We start from the raw sequence: 17,013 nt of genomic DNA, 5'->3' as shown, positions 1-17,013 counted from the left end.
CTGTGAGACAGAATGGGCTGTCTGCATCATGAGAGCTGTAGCTGGCAGACTTGACCATTAGCTGGGCTCTTAATTAGCTGGGCTCTTCTTAATCACAGTGTACCTTTAACTGGAGCAGCTATAAATTTTTGCACTGATAGAAGAACAGTCAAAGAATGTAAAGTTATTAAATAACTGAGGTACACTTTTTTTATTAGTCATGGAATTTAAGGAAGCTATTTACAGAATTTTAACAAACTAGAAGTACAGAAATACCCTACCTAGTTTCATACAAAATAATGAACCAGCTGTACAGCTGCACTTCAGCAGATATTGCCCACTGTCATACAACACGAGGCCCACTTTGAACATTGACCAGTGAATAGTAGAAGCCTTTTTCAGCCAGAAGCTGCTGATGAGTCCCTTGCTCTATGATCTTGCCGTTCTGGATCACAGCAATCTTGTCAGCATTCTGGATGGTGGACAGGCGGTGAGCTATCACGATGCAGGTGCGGCCTTCTCTGGCTTTATCCAGTGCTTCCTGGACAATCTGTGCAATGAACAAACCAACAGGAAGATTATCCATGCTGCAGTTCAGGTCTCAGGCTGCAGAGAGTGCCTGGCCCTGTCACTGCTGCAGGAGGGCAGCCAGGATACCTCCTGTGTGCAGTGTGAGCAGGTGGATGATCTCCTCAGCCTGGTGGTAGAGCTAAAGGAGGAAGTAGAAAGGCTGAGGAGCATCCAGGATTGTGGGAAGGGGATTGACTGGTAGAGTAGCACTCTGCCATCCTTACAGGAAGGGTGTGGGGGAGATGCTCCTCAAGCAGTAGGAGATTATCTGCTGTCTTACAGTCAGGTAGGAGTTCAGGGCACTGGGAAGACCTCTGAAGGGATTGGGAGCACAAGTTGTGTTCTCCTCTGGCCTCTCAGTTGGTGACTGGGGTCAGCAAAAAAGGAGGAGAGTGAATACACTGAGTGAATGGCTTTGTGAATGGTGTCACACACAGGGCTTTGGGTACAATGGCTTGGAGCCTTGAGAAAGGGGGAATATTGACAGCAGACAGGAGCCAACTGACTAGAAGGGCCACAGTATTCTTGAAAACAAGCTGGCTGGGCTGGTTAGCAGGGTTTTAAACTAAATATGATGGTGGGAGGGGGTGTACTAGGGGACAGAGAAGCGTGGGGGAACACTGTCACATGGGGAGGCAGTGAGACCTCAGACTTGTCCTGGAGGTGCTAGGGAGGCCTCCTCTGAGAAGGCAACAAGGCCAGCAGCTAAACTGAAGTGCCTCTATACCAATGCACACAGCGTGGGAAATAAACATGAGGAGTTAGAAACCAGGGCACAATTAGGAAAGTATGACCTAATTGCTATCACAGAAACATGGTAGGATGAATCCCATGACTGGAATACCCTGTTTGAGGACTACAGGCTTTTCAGAAGAGATAGACTGGGTAGGAGGGGTGGCAGAGTTGCCCTCTCTGTTAGGAAATGGATAGAGCAAACTTTCAGCTGCTCAATGAACTGCTTAGTGGGATCCCCTGGGAAACTGTCCTTAAGGGCATGGGCACAGAACAAGGCTGGCAGCTCTTTAAGGACCCCCTTAAAGAGGGCAACAGCCCTCCATCCCCCAGCAGAAGTTAAGCCAGGGAGGTAGGTGACTGTTATAGCTGGGCAAAGACCTACAACTTAAACAGAGAAAAGAGGGAAATGAAGAAGCAGGGATGCGTAGTCTGGGAGGAATACAGGGCTGTTATCCTTGTGCTTAGAGATAGGAAAGCCAAGGCACAGATGGAGCTGAACTTGACGATGGATGTGAAAGATAACACGAAGGGTTCTACAGGTACATAGGCAGGGGAGACAGGAAAAAAAAAATGCAAACATAAAATTCTTCTATATACCAGTTGGAGCTTTAACATATGGGTGACAACATCCCAACCACAGGTCACTCAGCCAACTTGCAAATCACAGTTCCAGTTTGCAGAGCCAACGTACCTTTTCGCTTTCTGTATCCAGTGCAGAGGTGGCTTCATCCAGCAGCAGGATGTGGGGTTGCCGTACAAGAGCTCGGGCAATAGCAATGCGCTGCTTCTGGCCACCAGAAAGCTGGACTCCTTTGTCTCCCACACGTGTATTGTATTTCTAAATAAAGAAACTAAGCATCAGTGTGGATTTGGATTTGATCCTGTTAGTATGACAGTTCAGCTGTGTTTCTACATAGGGACAATTCTAGGCAATCCCCAGTAACAGAGCAGGTGAGTGTGAGCAGCCCACATGCAGCACATCTCTCAGTGTACTCAGCTGCAGGGCACACCCTGCGGTGCTGAGCAGGAGCAGTGCTGTTTGGCTTTGGTGAGGGATTGGGATGAGAGGAGGATTGAGTCACTGCAGCCTTGGTAGTCTGGGCCCTTTGCTTGCTTTTCACCATTCCTCTGTAGAGGAGGAAAAAAAAAAAAAAAAAAAAAAAAAAGCAGCCTAAGAGACATTGTGAGTAACTGAGGATGAACTGGAAGCTGCTAAAATTCAAAACCCAATCCCTATTTAAAGCAAATACAAAAAGTTACTCAAGAAACTTGATTCCAACTCCGCACTCCCTTATTTGTTGTAGTTCTTGACTGTCTACTATGTAAACAAAAGTACATCTTGTGTCTGAGAGATTAGACCATGTCTCCTAAGCATGTGGGAATTCACTGCTTCAGAAATATGTCTCCACATTTTCTACAGGAGTAAGGAGACAGGCCTCAGCCTATTGAGCAGCAGCTGGGAGGCTCTCTGCCTGCGCTCACTGCAGCTGCTGCTCAGTAGAACACCTGCAGGTCTGGGATCTTTCCTCAGCATAATTGTTCACAACTAGAACTGTTTTCCCTTCAAGGTGCTGCTTAGTTTATACCAAAATTCAACTTATCAGAGCAAGAAAGGCAGGAGACTGAAGTGGTAACAAGACGATGTCTTTCTGCCCATTTTCACAAGCCATCTCCATGGGTGACTTCATACACTTGTCCATTGAGATGACTGTTGAAGCAGAGCTCTGGGGCTGCCTTAGCATTTTCCCGTTGCTTTCACTTAACTGGAGGAGAGCACTCATCTTCTTTTCCAGCACTACTTTTTATGTCTTCTGCTCTTCCATGCAGTGCATCTGAAACTTGCCAGAGTGCCAATACCAACTAAGCCACTATTTAACAGACACTACTCCTGGAGAGATGAAGACATCTCCAGTACAGGCATCGGCAGCACTGGAATTGAGTAATGCCTACAACCACTAGCACCTCCTAGGTTTCTATGTGCTTTTCAGATCTTCTAGGTGATTTAAAAAAAAAAAAAAAAAAACAAAAAAAACCACAAACCAAACAAATATGAATGTCAAATTCAGTAAACTGTGGGAAAATGAAATTTTTTTTTTTTACAGGTATTTCCTTAGAAAAACATGAATACAGGCACTATACTTTCCCCCAATTTGCAATGTGAAAATGAATACTAATTACCTTTGGTAGTGATTCAATGAAGGAATGAATATTGGCTGCTTTTGCAGCACTAGCAATTTCCTCATGGGACACCTCCCGACTGTTGTCCCCATATGCGATGTTTTCAGCGATGGTGCAGTCAAACAGGATTGGTTCTTGTGAGACAATACCAATCTGAGCTCTCAGCCATTGGATGTTTAGTGTCTTTGTATTTCGGCCATCCAGAAGCTAAAAGGTCAGAAAGAAGATATTATGATCACAATACTTTATCTTTGGCTTTACTACTATTAATCAGATATTTTAATTTTTTTATCTAGCAACACTGCAGCCTTTAGTGGCCAAGGCATTTCATGCCCTCAGTGTTGGATTACACACTTCCAGGCAGCAGCAGAGGTGGGCAGATGAGTGTTAAAGCTTATCTATGTTTACAATCAGCAGAATATTACCAGAAATCTCTATAAACCTAGACAAACTCCAGCTATATGAAGCCATTTCACTGCTCCCTACTTGTTTATCACCCCATCTAGAAGAGCTGATACGGATCTACTTTAGCTGCCAACGTAGTGTCACTACTACAGACATTCAGTACTACAGTCATGACAGAAATATCTATTTCAGAAACCAAAAGAAAATCCATACCACATGGTGCTTCTGCTCCCCTTATTAGCAGCTTTGTCCCATCTCTGTTTTCCTAATCCAGATGTCCTGGCTTCTCAAATGACTTTTAATGGGGGCTGTAATGGGCACAGAGTCCTAACCCCATAACTGAATATCATCTTCGCACCTCAGGGAGAAATCTTCTACTACCATTTGCTTGTGTAAAATGAGATACATGTGAAAGAGTATCTGCACTGGAGTTCCTTCTCTTCTGGACATCAGTATCCACAGTTCTATGTTTAACTGTCTCTGCTAGGGGGATGACTTATTTTGTCAAAAATATGGATCCATATTTCTACTTTATCCTGATGACTTCCATCTAAAGCAGAACTAACAAGTCATGCTTCAAGATCCAAGAAGAAACCTTTAGATTTTCTCTCCCCCCCACACCCCATCTCATTTTCTCATTACTCAGTTTGTACCTGATAGATGAAAAAGGACACTGAACTTCATCACCAAGTGCTGCTGTTAGAGGAGTTGCTGGTGCAGGAAAAACCCAACTGCAGTTCTCCAGCAATGAACTAATTAGTCTGGAACTCAATCCTGAGCTGAAAGCAGAACTTCTCTTACAATACTCTTCTTCCTATAGCCAGAGCTACCCAAATCTGACATAACCATTTCTGCCTTACAGTCAGGAACAAAATGGCTCTGTATGCAAGCAGCTTTGCAGCCACAGCTTCCTGGACTATTAGAAATCATGGTGCATTGAGGTGATTTGTGTACTATCAATAGCAGTAGGTGGATGTGAGTATAATTACTGTCTAGCTATAGCACCAATAAAATCAGAGATCCTTAACAACTCTCTTAGAACCTGTGTGTCTTAATGATTTTTATTTTTTTTTTTAAATCATAATTACCAGGCAGGTAAGAATTGGGAAAGTTTAAGTTCTGCTCTTTCCAGCAGATGCCACGTGCATCTGTGCAGCCTCTTTCTGAGGCTGGAGATGGATAAATAAATGACCCAGAGTACGTTTGGGATGGCTTCATGAATCTTGAAAACAAGCAGTCAGTCACAGATAGAACTGCATTTTATCAGCTGTGCTACTTTCAGAATGGATCAGCTGTCAAGACCTTTGCTACACATGTATGTTGGTAAGGGTGGTGATCATAGAAATGAACAGAAATAAAGTGAGAGAGTCTGCTTATGCTCTTTACAATTAGAACAGGCCTCAGCCCTTACAAATTTGCCTTGGTATCCTTTTCTTTTCTCTTTGTTACAGCACATATTCAGCATTACAAATAAAAGAAACACAAAGATCTGGAGCAAATAGCTCTAGGATACAATATAAAGAAGGGGCTGCTATCTACAAATTGTAACCTGCACTCATCTTACTGAAAACAGCAATTTCCATCAATTAGTCTGGACCGGGGCAAAAACTGAACCTCCATGATACTGCTTCTGGCTCTGGTCAGGTCAATGTAACAATTTCTCTCCACTGGACCTTGTTCTAGTAACTCGAAACAGCACAGGAAATCTAGAAATTTTACTGTACTTTCACCATGATTGCATAGAGAATATTGAAAATCCATGTAAGTGATATTAGAAATACCAACAAAAGTGAGTTGTTATACTAGCAAACACTTAAGGAGATTTAGAAGAAAAAGTACCAAATGAAGTACATGAGTAGAATTCATTAAACATGTACCACATACAACACAGCCTGCACTTCTACAGGGAACACTTACCACTTCTCCACTGAGCGGATCATAGAACCTCTCAAGCAGCTGAATAACAGTGCTCTTCCCACAGCCACTGCTACCAACAAGGGCCAGAGTTTGTCCTTTTTCTACTTCAGTGTTCAAGCCTTGGAGCACTTTGACCTCTGGGCGGGTTGGGTATTTGAATGCCACATCTTTGAATGTGATGTTTCCACCAAATGTTTTCTGATTGAAATGGTAGAAATAAATGAGATGTTTTTAGGATAATCTAACATAGAAACCTATACTGTAACAGATAATAAGAGTCTAAGAAAAGCATTCCTAGGAGAGACCACTGGGAGTTTTTCCTGTGACTCAGGCCTTTCTTTTCTTCATAGAAATTAACATGCAGTGAGAAGCTGCTACAAAAATACAAACTCACTCCTAAATATTCTACTCCGCAAGTATATTTTAATTAAAATTTGATTCCATAAACCTTTAAGTAGAATGGCGGTGCTTATTTCAAGTTAACTTACTATAAAATAGGTATTTGTGATAAGGATAATGCCCACACAATAAGCAATTTAGTTCATATAAATAATTATATGTAAAAAGAAAACATACACACATGCAAGCAACCAATTAACACTTTAGCTTAAATTTATATTTCATGAGACATCATTGCTAGTCTCCTCTAAAACACATATGTATACAAAGGCAAATGCATATATATAGATATATATACATGTATGTGCACGAAGGCAGCTCTGAAAGTAATGCCTTCTATTCCATTGCGTTGGCCAGTGATGTCAGAGGCAGATGTTGACAGCATATTGCAGTAGAAGTTGAATCTTCCCATCAATATCCCATTACATTTCATTGCCATATGACAGATGGTAGCAGAGGGGCAGGCTGACAAAATGGCACCTGACATATAAAGCAAATATGTGCAACTGAATTCCTCCCTGCATAAAAAATTTCATCCATTGACATTCATTGATGCTTGCTGAACATTTACAGAAACAAAACAGTGGATGAGAGCACAGCGAGGCAGTGAGTAGTGCGCTTCAGCATAACTACATGAAAGACAAGCCATCCTCTGGTCATGTACAATTTCCACACCACAAAATGAAGAGTCTCAATCCACACAAGTCAGCAGATTACGAGCAGCAAAATGCATACAGAGCTGAACATCAGCTTCAACGTGATGGAAACGATGGTGACAATGCCACAGTATCACAAAGTTTGTACCAGGTGGGTCCCAGAAGTGTTCACACAGGAACAAAATGAACACCGTATGCAAGTTAGTCAGGACCATTGAACCATTACAAGGCCTCAAGTATGCGTCAAGGTAAGTTTAGGCTGGACGTTAGGAAACACTTCTTTACAGAAAGGGTGGTTAAACATTGGAATAGGCTCCCCAGGGAGGTGGTTGAGTCACTGCCCCTGGATGTGTTTAGAACTGTTTGGATGTGGTGCTCAGAAATATGATTTAGCAGAGGGTTGTCAGAGTTCGGGTACTATGGTTGGGCTGTGGTTGGACTTGATGATCCTTGAGGTCCCTTCCAAGCTGAGTAATTCTATGATTCTATGGCTGAAGATGACAGTTTCCTGGATCATGTATTACCAGTGATGAGACACAGTTATCACCACTATGAGGCAGAGTCAAAACTGCAGACCGTGGAGTGGCAACGTGTGAATTCCCCATTGAAGAAAAAGTTCAAGATGTGAGTAAAGTGATGTGCACTGCCTTTTGGGATAGGAAAGGACTGATCCTACTTGATTTTCTGGGGTCAAAACAGAGCATAAACTCCAACCGCTACATTTCAATGACTAAACTGAAGGCTCCAAGTCCCAGAATCAGACCAGAGAAGAATACAGCCTATCTCTTACAACTTCAGGCCCCATACCCCTTTGAAGACAGCAGAACACATTGCCAATCTTGGCTGGACTGTCCTACAACACCTACCATATATTTGGATTTGGTGCCTACTGACTTCCCTCTGATTGAGAAAATGGACAGCACAGGGAACATTTTCTTAGCAACAATGTCATCATAGCAGCTGTGAAACAGTGGATCACTTCCAATGGTGCAAATTTTTAAGAGTGCAGCATACAGATTCTTCCTTATTGCTGGCAAAAATGACTAGACAACAGTGGCGACTATATTGAAAAACAGCTTTTTATACATGCCTGTATACACATAGGTGTAACATGATGGAAAGTGCAGCAATGACAGCAGAGCAGCAAGATCCCAGATTACAACAATGAGAATTTGCTCAAATGCAACAGCCATGGGCGCAGAAACAAAGAAAAGAAGCTGCTTACCTTCAGAAGGCCTCAGGTATGCAGGGATCTCCAAGGAAATACCTTTCCCTCCACTGCCAACCCTTAAATGAGGTCTAGGAAGGCGTGGATCCCTTACCGTTGATCACTCAGGTACATTGCATACACCTGAGCTCCCTTGGGTTGGCCCTGCCTTCCACCAGGTGTTCAATCATTGGTTCAAGCTATGACTTAGCATTTCCACTACAATAGGTCACTCCAAAAGTAACACAGAATCACAGAATCACCAAGGTTGGAAAATACCTTCAAGATCATCCAGTCCAACCATCCACCTATCACCAATAGTTCTCACTAAACCGTGTCCCTCAACACAAAATCCAAACGTTCCTTGAACACCTCCAGGGTTGGCGACTCCAGCTCCTCCCTGGGCAGCCCATTCCAGTGCCTGACCATTCTTTCAGAAAAGTGGTATTGCCTAACGTCCAGCCTAATCTCCCCTGGCTCAGCTTGAAGCCATTCTCTCTAGTTCCATCACTATTTACACAAGAGAAGAGGCTGACCCCCATCTCACTACAACCTCCCTTCAGGTAATTATAGAGAGCAATAAGGTCTCCTCTGAGCATCCTCTTCTCCAGACTGAACAATCCCAGTTCCTTCAGCCTCTCCTCATATGGCCTGTGTTCCAGACCCCTCACCAGCTTTGTTGCCCTTCTTTGAACCCACTCCAGGGCCTCAATGTCTTTCTTGCAGCAAGGGGCCCAAAACTGGACACAGTACTCGAGGTGTGGCCTCACCAGAGCTGAGTACAGGGGGACAATCACTGCCCTGTTTCTGCTGGCAACACCGTTCCTGATGCAAGCCAAGATGCCATTGGCCTTCTTGGCCACCCAGGCACACTGCTGGCTCATGTTCAGCCGAGCATCAATCAATACCCCAAGTCCATTTCCTCTGCGCAGTCTTCCAGCCACTCCGCCCCAAGCCTGTAGCGTTGCCTAGGGTTTTTGCAGTCAAAGTGCAGGACCTGGCATTTGGCCTTGTTGAAACTCATCCCATTGGCTTCCGCCCAGCCTCTCCAGATCCCTCTGTAGGGCCTCGTTACCCCTAGGCAGATCCACACTTCCAGCCAACTTGGTGTCATCCGCAAACTTACTGGGGGTGCACTACTCCTATTTATTGTATTTGCATGGAAACTACAACAGATACAAAGAGCACATTATTTGATTGAACATTATTTGATTGAACAAATTCTCAGCTACAAAATACTATTTTTGAACAGTCACCACCACTAGCTATGTGTTTTCACCAATGATGGAGACTGCATACTCGTAAACATCTGCACTGCCTTCCAAAACAGAGTTTGTGTTTTATGTTGCAGTTGCCACTGCTGCAATGCACCAGCCACCACCTAACTGTGCTCTCATCAACTGTTTGATCTACATAAACAATCAACAAGATTCAAGGAATATCAATGGGTGATTTTTTTTTTTGTATGGAGCAACTCAGTTCCACATTTTTGCATAATATTCACTTCTGTGTCAGACTCCATGCTGTCAAACTGCCTACCCCTATGCTGCCATCTGTCACACAGCAACAAAATCTTACAGGATACTGGCAGGAAGGTTCAACCTCTACTGCCATACCACCAACATCTGCCTTGACATCACAGGCCAATGCCATGAAATAGGAAGCATTACTTTCAGAGCAGCTCTTTTATGTGTATGTATATATAGTACCATGTTTTTATTACATATATGTGATTGTTTTCTGATACATTCTATCCTCTTCAGTACATGAAAGGCCACATATGAACATATATGTGTTCATACACATTGATGGTTATCAAAATATATGACAATCTATTATGGGCAATTTGCAAATTAGTTAGGGCTCAAAAATCAATGGTAAATATCATGGGCCTATTCATAGGTTCAAGATCCATGCTTAAGTAGCTTCAGACAAGAAAGGCTGTAAAAACTGTCTCTGGTGCATTAATCCTACTCTCAGTGCATCTTCAAGGTGCTTCATCAAGAGGCAAATGAAGCTGAGAGGATGGTAGGTGGTGAGCTAGAAAAACTTAAACCTCAGTTTGGTTGAATGACTCAGATGCTAACGAGCTCACACTGTACTTGTTCTTGGTGGCTTTGATGTGAATGACAGAAAAAAAAAGCAGGCTTGAAATAAAGTAGTGGTGCATGACATACTGCGCATAACACCGTGTTTACTTACAGGTTTCTCCCCTTCCTCACTGTAGCTGTCTATTAATGGTACTCTTTCAAACAACAGAAACAAGTGAGCAGCTGACATCTTGGCTTTGGCATAGTCTGGTGTGAAAGAAGTGCTTTGTCCTAATGCCATTGCACCAAATACAATAGCTGAAAACACACTGTAAAAATAAACAGGAGAAAACTGTTGTTACTGTTACAGCACAGGCACAAAAAGCTTGTATGGCCAGAGGAGGGTCTTCAGACAGATGACTTATCCCTAATAAGGGTGAGAGAGGGTAAAAACCTGAGAATTTTTCCTTCACTGAGAAAATCTATAATTTCTTTTCAGGGAGGGCAGTAGCTTCCCATTCTTGTCTACTCAGCTGGATGTATTAGAAGTTGATATTTTGCTTTCTATTTCTATTCTCAATGCATGAGGTGTGGTAGGATGTGTTGTTCCTTGCAGTACAGTCTCCTCATCCATAAAACTGTAGTTATTAGTTTTGGAGATTTACGGAGAAATTTGTCACTCAACATTTCCTTTGAAGGGCCCACAAAGTCCAGTCCTTGAGTTCAGGAACAAAAGGCAAAGGGGCAAAGGATGCAAGCATGAAATTTGGAGTTAGCAATGAGCAGTACAAGAATAGGCACACAAGAAGGGATTCACATGAGCACATAGCGAAAGGGAGGCTAATGCTTGTACATGAGAAAGTGTTGCTGTAATCAGGATAAGATGAAGGTATAGCTTGAGAAAGTGTTGCCGTAATCAGTGTAAGATGAACGTTTAGCTTCAATAATAATTTTTGCCAGGCAAGAGTGTGGCAAGTGCTAAAACAAAGCATGGGATGTGCATGGAAGACAACGTGACTATTGACAAATATAGATGGGAATTTCATCTGCAGGGAGTTGAAGGAAGACATGGTTAGATGTTGGAGATGAGGGAGGAGAAAGAGTGGAAAGGTGCCAGCTGATACAAGCAACAGCATCAGTTCACTGCTAGCACTTGAAGAAGTTTTTTCAACTCTACCTGGGCATCTTTTAGAATCGGTATTTGTTGAATCTTTCTCCTGCTCTCTTGTCCCAGGGCTCATAATTTCCTCACTTTTGTTTCACTCCTTACTTGCTCCACTTATCTTTTAGTCTTGCCCACCTACGCTCCCTACAGCGAGGCCATGTGATTCTGTTGTTAAAGAAAACTTGTTGGTCATGAAAACAAGGGATGGCTTCGCCTTGCCTAACATCATTTTGCCTTCCTGTGTAACCTGATCATGAGAAAATGCAGTCTAAAAGTGACACATTTTGGATTTGTCGCAACGTGAGAAAGGAGGGGGAGTGTAAGGATGGAAGTATTTAGCTGTTCTTTTTTTTTTTCAGTTGTACTTCATGATACCTATAGGAAAATCAAACATTTTCCCACATGGACCCAAAAGAACCTAAAGAGGAAATACTTACAAAAGCACATCTTTAAACTGCATATGTCCATTTTTTATTAGATATGCACCAAATCTAAAACATCCAGCATAAGTGAAGTACATAATAGCTTGTGTAAAGGCAAAAGTAAATCCGAAGATATGTGCCTTTTTTACAGAATTTCTGTAATGAAAAAAATATATTATTAGAATTTTATTGTGCACTCAGTTGTAGCAACCAAGAATGTGAAGAGTGTTGTATAAAACTCAGAGGAATCCACAAGTCTTTATTAGCTTAAAGTAAAATATCTCCAGTTCTCAGTCGTAACCTAAAACATTACAATTTCTGTTTTCTTTCTGCTTTCAGAAACTCATGACAATATTGGTACAGTAGAAAAAATGACTCAATATTTTGAGCATGCACAATTGGTATTGTTTTCACTGCATGCATTCAATAAAACAATGTAAAAAATAATAATACAGGTGCAATTTAAAGATTTACCTAACATGAAAATAATCATCAAGAAGTTCAGAATTTCTACAGAGCAGAAACTACTTCAACAGAACAAATGATTGTGCTTTTTCTTATGTTGAACCAAAAATCTTAAAATAGGTTGTGACATTCATGAGGTTTCACATGATCTACAACAGTACTTTGATAAAATATCAGAGCGTGCAAATAATTGAACTGCTGTGCAGCTCTGCCATTCAGGTTCCCTCCTGGAAAAACCCCAATGATTTTAACAGGGATCTTACCTAAGCCTACAGGCAAAACGTGACTTTTGGCTTGTTATGCAATGTATTCACTCAGAATGAAGGCCTCATTATAACTAGAAATATTAAAGGTTTGCATTTCAAGAATTATGGCAGCTAATAACCCTACTATCAGGGTTCAAGAAAATTGTTATTTAATCAGACTGCTATCTTGAATAGGAAGATAATCTATATTTTCCATGTTCAAGCTGAGTTTGGAATTAAAATCTTCATGATGCGTTGATAGAAAATAGATGTGATTCAGCTGATTGTGATTTGTGCTAATTTTAAAAAGAAATATTGTAATACCTTTCCAAGAAGCTTTTTATTACCTGTATGACACCTGCAAATTTTGTCCATACATGTACTCAAATTTTCTTTCCCGAGTCAAAGCAACAACAGTTCGAATATTTTCTATGGCTTCAGAAGCAATCTGTAATATCAGAAAAACAAGATTATACAGAAATTTTTAAGCCTAATCTGCAAAATAGAATTTAGAATGACTGTGATAGAAGTGGCAGAACATAACTACAATACTGTTGAAAGAGAATGATTGCAATATTTGTAGATGTGCCTCTGATAAATAAAATCCAAGAAGCATGTATTATAGCAGTGAAGTTGAGACAGCATACATTTTAGTACAGGTCAGCAATGGGAGCTTACTCTGCAGCAGGCCTTTGCAACTGCTATCCAGATTTAATTGCTGTTAGCACCCTGTCTGGCTAAACTGAACAAGCCTCCATCACCTGCAAATGGATTTGGCCACAAATCTTGATCTCACCCTAAAAGAAACAACCTTTCCCAGCTTGCATTCCCAGCATTTTTGCAATACCAGAAGTCTTTCAAAACTCTGACAGGATAAAATAAAATCTACTGCAGATTCATAAAAATATAAATATATATTTTCCTGGCCCATAAGACAGCTTGGCAGCTAATTCCTATTAATTTTACACCTGCAAATCTTCCCATTTTGCCACTGAAAAGATAAATAATAGGGGTAGAAGTTTCCAAAATGATTAATGATGTTATGCACTTGAACTTGACTGAAAACAAGTGAAAGTTCAGATCTTCATTTTCTTAATACTCCCCTAGTGTAAAGGCGAATTACTTGCAGTTAATTAATATTATCAGAAAATGTTTTCATATAGACAGTTTATTCAGGCTTAGACAACAATTCAGCAAAAAAAAAAAAAAAATCAAAATGTAAAACACATAGAAATGTGTTTTTTTCTAAGAAATTCATGAAGCACTAGCTCCAGCTAGTAATTTTGTTCCGATGTACTGATTTCACTAGAAAGAAAAAAAAAAACAAAAAAAACCGATCCTTATCTTTTCCCTAGAGAGTCATCTAGGACTTAAGCTCATCTTTTTACGTACTATCTCCAGTCTGAGATTTGTACGCTGTAAAATCCCACTGCCTCTGCAGAAGCTCTCTGCCCTAACCCTAAAACTAACTCAATCCCAATCCTAAATCAACCCTAATTCAACCCTAGCCTTAAACCAACTCTAACTCAAGCCTAACTCTATACATAAACCAACCCTATCTCTAACCCTAATCATAACCCCAACCCTAACTCCATGTCATATGCTCTTTTTTTGTATAAATGGAGATAATTGGTTCCATTATACGTGTATGAATAACGCTCATGCTGATGAGGAAAGAATGAATATTGATTCTGTACTACCTATCAATAATAGTTTATTTCTGTCCCTGATGTGTGAAGATGCCACTTCTTCCTTGATGTTCTTCCAGGAAGAAACTCTCTTCTAAAGAGAAGATTTTTACCTAGAGCTAAAATAGATGCGTGGTACTTCTTTTCTTTTTTTTCTCATTTGCTTGATATATTGAAAGTGAAACATTTTGCTGATTTGCTGTGGGAATGAATACGTTTTAAATTTTGCCAGAAACTGTGGAGCTGAAAAAAAATATTTAAATTTATAGTCTGTCAAAGGCAGGTATTCAGGTCATCGCCTCACAATCATGTAACAGTTCTTACAAATAGTCTCTAAGGCAGTTGGCATGCAACAATGATAAGCAGCTGTAATCAACTTGACTATGAAACAACTTTAAAATATTCCAGTGCGTAAGAAAGCATAAGGTTACTTGTTTGGCAAGACTGTAAGAGTAATCAGTGACATCATTTTGAATTTCTTCTTGATTGTCCTACCAAGTAAAGAATTAGTTGTTGTTGTTTTCCTCAATGTATGTATTATTTTAAAAATAAATACCTTTTAACTTCGTATTTTAATGTGTAACAGAATATCTCCGGATTTGTGAATTATCAGCCCTTACTGCAAAGGAAGCAAATGTGACTTCCAATCTTCAATCAAAATTCTGTGTCTCTTTCCAGATCATAGAATCACAGAACAGTTTGGGTTGGAAGAGACCCCAAAGGTCATCAAGTTCCATTCCCCCTGCCACGTGCAAGGCCACCAACCTCCAGAACTGGGAAGAGGCCAGGTTGTCCAGAGCTCCATCCAACCTTGTTTTGAACCCCTCCAGGGATGGGGCATCCACAGCCTCTCTGGGCAGCCTGTTCCAGCAAATCACCACCCTCTCTGTGTAGAACTTCACCCTTATGTCCAATCCAAACCTTCCTTCCTGGAGCTTAAAACCATCCTCCCTTGTCCTATCACTGCCTACGCTTGTAAAAGGTGATTCCCCTCCTGTTTTATAATCCCTTTTAAATATTGGAAGGCTGCAAAGAAGTCTCCTTGCAGTCTTCTCATAATGCAAAAATTGCACCGGATTCAAAGGAATACTCCTTTGTGAGACCTTGCTTGTTAAGTTTGAGTTGCACTTAACTTTTAACTCATGTTTTCAATTTTCAGCTTCACGTTTTCTGTACCATCATTTTGTCAGTACAACAATGCTTTGAGAAAATGACTTTGAGAAAAAGTATATTACTGATCCAACACCAATGTTCTATAATTATCACTATGTAGCACAGTATGAAAGTAGGTATTAAAAAAAACAAAAACAGCACTGAACCCACCTCTCCTAAGGTTTCTAGTTCCTTTTTATCTTTTTCTGCATGTCCAGCAAGCATCTTCATTTGAATCATTCCTGTAATAGTAATAATTGGCACGATGGCTAAAAGCAGAAGAGTCAACTGCCAGCCATAGATCAATGACAAAACAATCCCAGTCCCAAGATTAGCTATGTTTTGGGCAACTAATGCCAGTCTGGAACCTGTAGCCTGAAAAAGAACAAAATCATTATTGCAATGGCTTTGTTTTGAAACTGTACAAAATACTTGTCAATTAGGTAATTGTGATTTATTTAACAGAAGACATCTGAAAATACTTAATTTGTTTTTAAATAGTTTGCAAAATTGAATGATTTCTCTTAACTGTTTGAAAACTACTTAAGTATACAGATCATTCCCACAAGTCCTCTATCCCACTCTTGCTCCTGTTCCTATCTCTTCTCTCAGACTTACAGCCCTCATTTTCATGTTTTGCTCAAGAAAAAAACAATGGTATTTCATAACTCTCATACCTTTTGTACATGGATCTGAAATGATAATTTTAAAAACTTTTAAACTTTCAACTTGAACAACACACAGTGATGCAATGACAACAATCCTCATTTAGAGATGTATTTTTATGCATTTTGATGAGCTGGACATTTAGTATGGAAACGTGTGCTGTTTAGACATCTAAACAAGTTGGATAAATAAATAAATGAATGCCTTGGGTGGCTCATTTATACTGGTGTTAACAGGACTGAACAGTATGAACTAAATCTTTACCACATTATCATACTGCGAAGATATCTATCCATCTACCTTAACTATTGCTATGATGTTAAATTTTTGTGTGACACCAAACATAGAATCATAGAATCCTTACAGTGGAAGGGACCTCTGAGGGCCATCCAGTCCAACTCTCTGCAATGAACAGGGACACCACAGCTAGATTGGTATCCCAAACACTTTTTAAATAAGAGTTTCCAAAGAATAGTGAGCAGGATTTCTACCACTTATATCCCCTCTGTAACTTACTCTGTGCTAAATGAGGTATGAAAAATGCCAGTGCATGTTACTTACTCCTTTCACTTGTGAGGCATCATTAGCAAGTCTTGTAATTAATTCTCCAGTGCTATTTGTAGGCTCATCAAACCAGCTGATCTCCTATGATATGAAATACACTTATTATGTTCTCAAAAAATTAAGTCTCTACATCACCTAATTAGGCTAAAGATAACTTAATCACTTTGGCTTATGACTGGATGACACGTGATTCTAGTATTTTCAGTACAGCTATAAATTCAGTAGACCTAAAGGCTCAGTAAAGTTACAGGATCTCCAAACTCAAAGCTAAGCTAACAATATGTATATGCTTTTTGTAAGGACATAAACATTACCACATTATTTCATAATAAACACAGTTTTACAAGATATCTTTGCTTGTGAATTTAATGTATATTTTTTATGATCAGATGTTCACTAAAGAGGAATACCAAGGAATTTGCCATTTGGAGGAAAAATACTTGGATGTGTAACAGACATCTGCAAAGACTACTAACAAAAAACGTATTTTTTCTAATTACATAGCCTGAAGAGCTGCAGCTTGCAGGAAGCCCATGCAGGATCAGTATGGGAAGGGCAGCATTGCATGGG

At 40.5% G+C, this 17,013-nt stretch overlaps 1 protein-coding gene across 7 annotated transcripts in view; it reads right to left on the bottom strand.

The window, feature by feature from the left end:
* Positions 1-158: 158 nt before the first annotated feature.
* The window catches only part of ABCB1 (ATP binding cassette subfamily B member 1), an 83,960-nt gene continuing 67,105 nt past the window's right edge, over positions 159-17,013 (bottom strand). For 6 of the 7 annotated variants that reach the window (XM_042817126.1, XM_042817127.1, XM_042817132.1 and 3 more), the window contains 9 exons: positions 16,441-16,524; positions 15,385-15,588; positions 12,721-12,821; positions 11,679-11,819; positions 10,249-10,405; positions 5,785-5,982; positions 3,463-3,669; positions 1,976-2,122; positions 159-529 (listed from right to left, as the gene is read on the bottom strand). In XM_042817126.1, coding sequence (XP_042673060.1) covers positions 323-529; positions 1,976-2,122; positions 3,463-3,669; positions 5,785-5,982; positions 10,249-10,405; positions 11,679-11,819; positions 12,721-12,821; positions 15,385-15,588; positions 16,441-16,524 — 1,446 coding nt within the window. In that variant the 3' untranslated portion in view covers positions 159-322. The remainder of the gene's footprint in view (positions 530-1,975; positions 2,123-3,462; positions 3,670-5,784; positions 5,983-10,248; positions 10,406-11,678; positions 11,820-12,720; positions 12,822-15,384; positions 15,589-16,440; positions 16,525-17,013) is intronic. The other variant, XM_042817129.1, reaches the window with a different exon arrangement.

Source organism: Centrocercus urophasianus, unplaced genomic scaffold (assembly GCF_019232065.1).
Source record: "Centrocercus urophasianus isolate 14NV4802_14NV808 unplaced genomic scaffold, USGS_Curo_1.0 seq_16, whole genome shotgun sequence".
Taxonomy (NCBI): Eukaryota; Metazoa; Chordata; class Aves; order Galliformes; family Phasianidae; genus Centrocercus; species Centrocercus urophasianus.
This window is presented reverse-complemented; position numbering and strand designations above follow the sequence as displayed.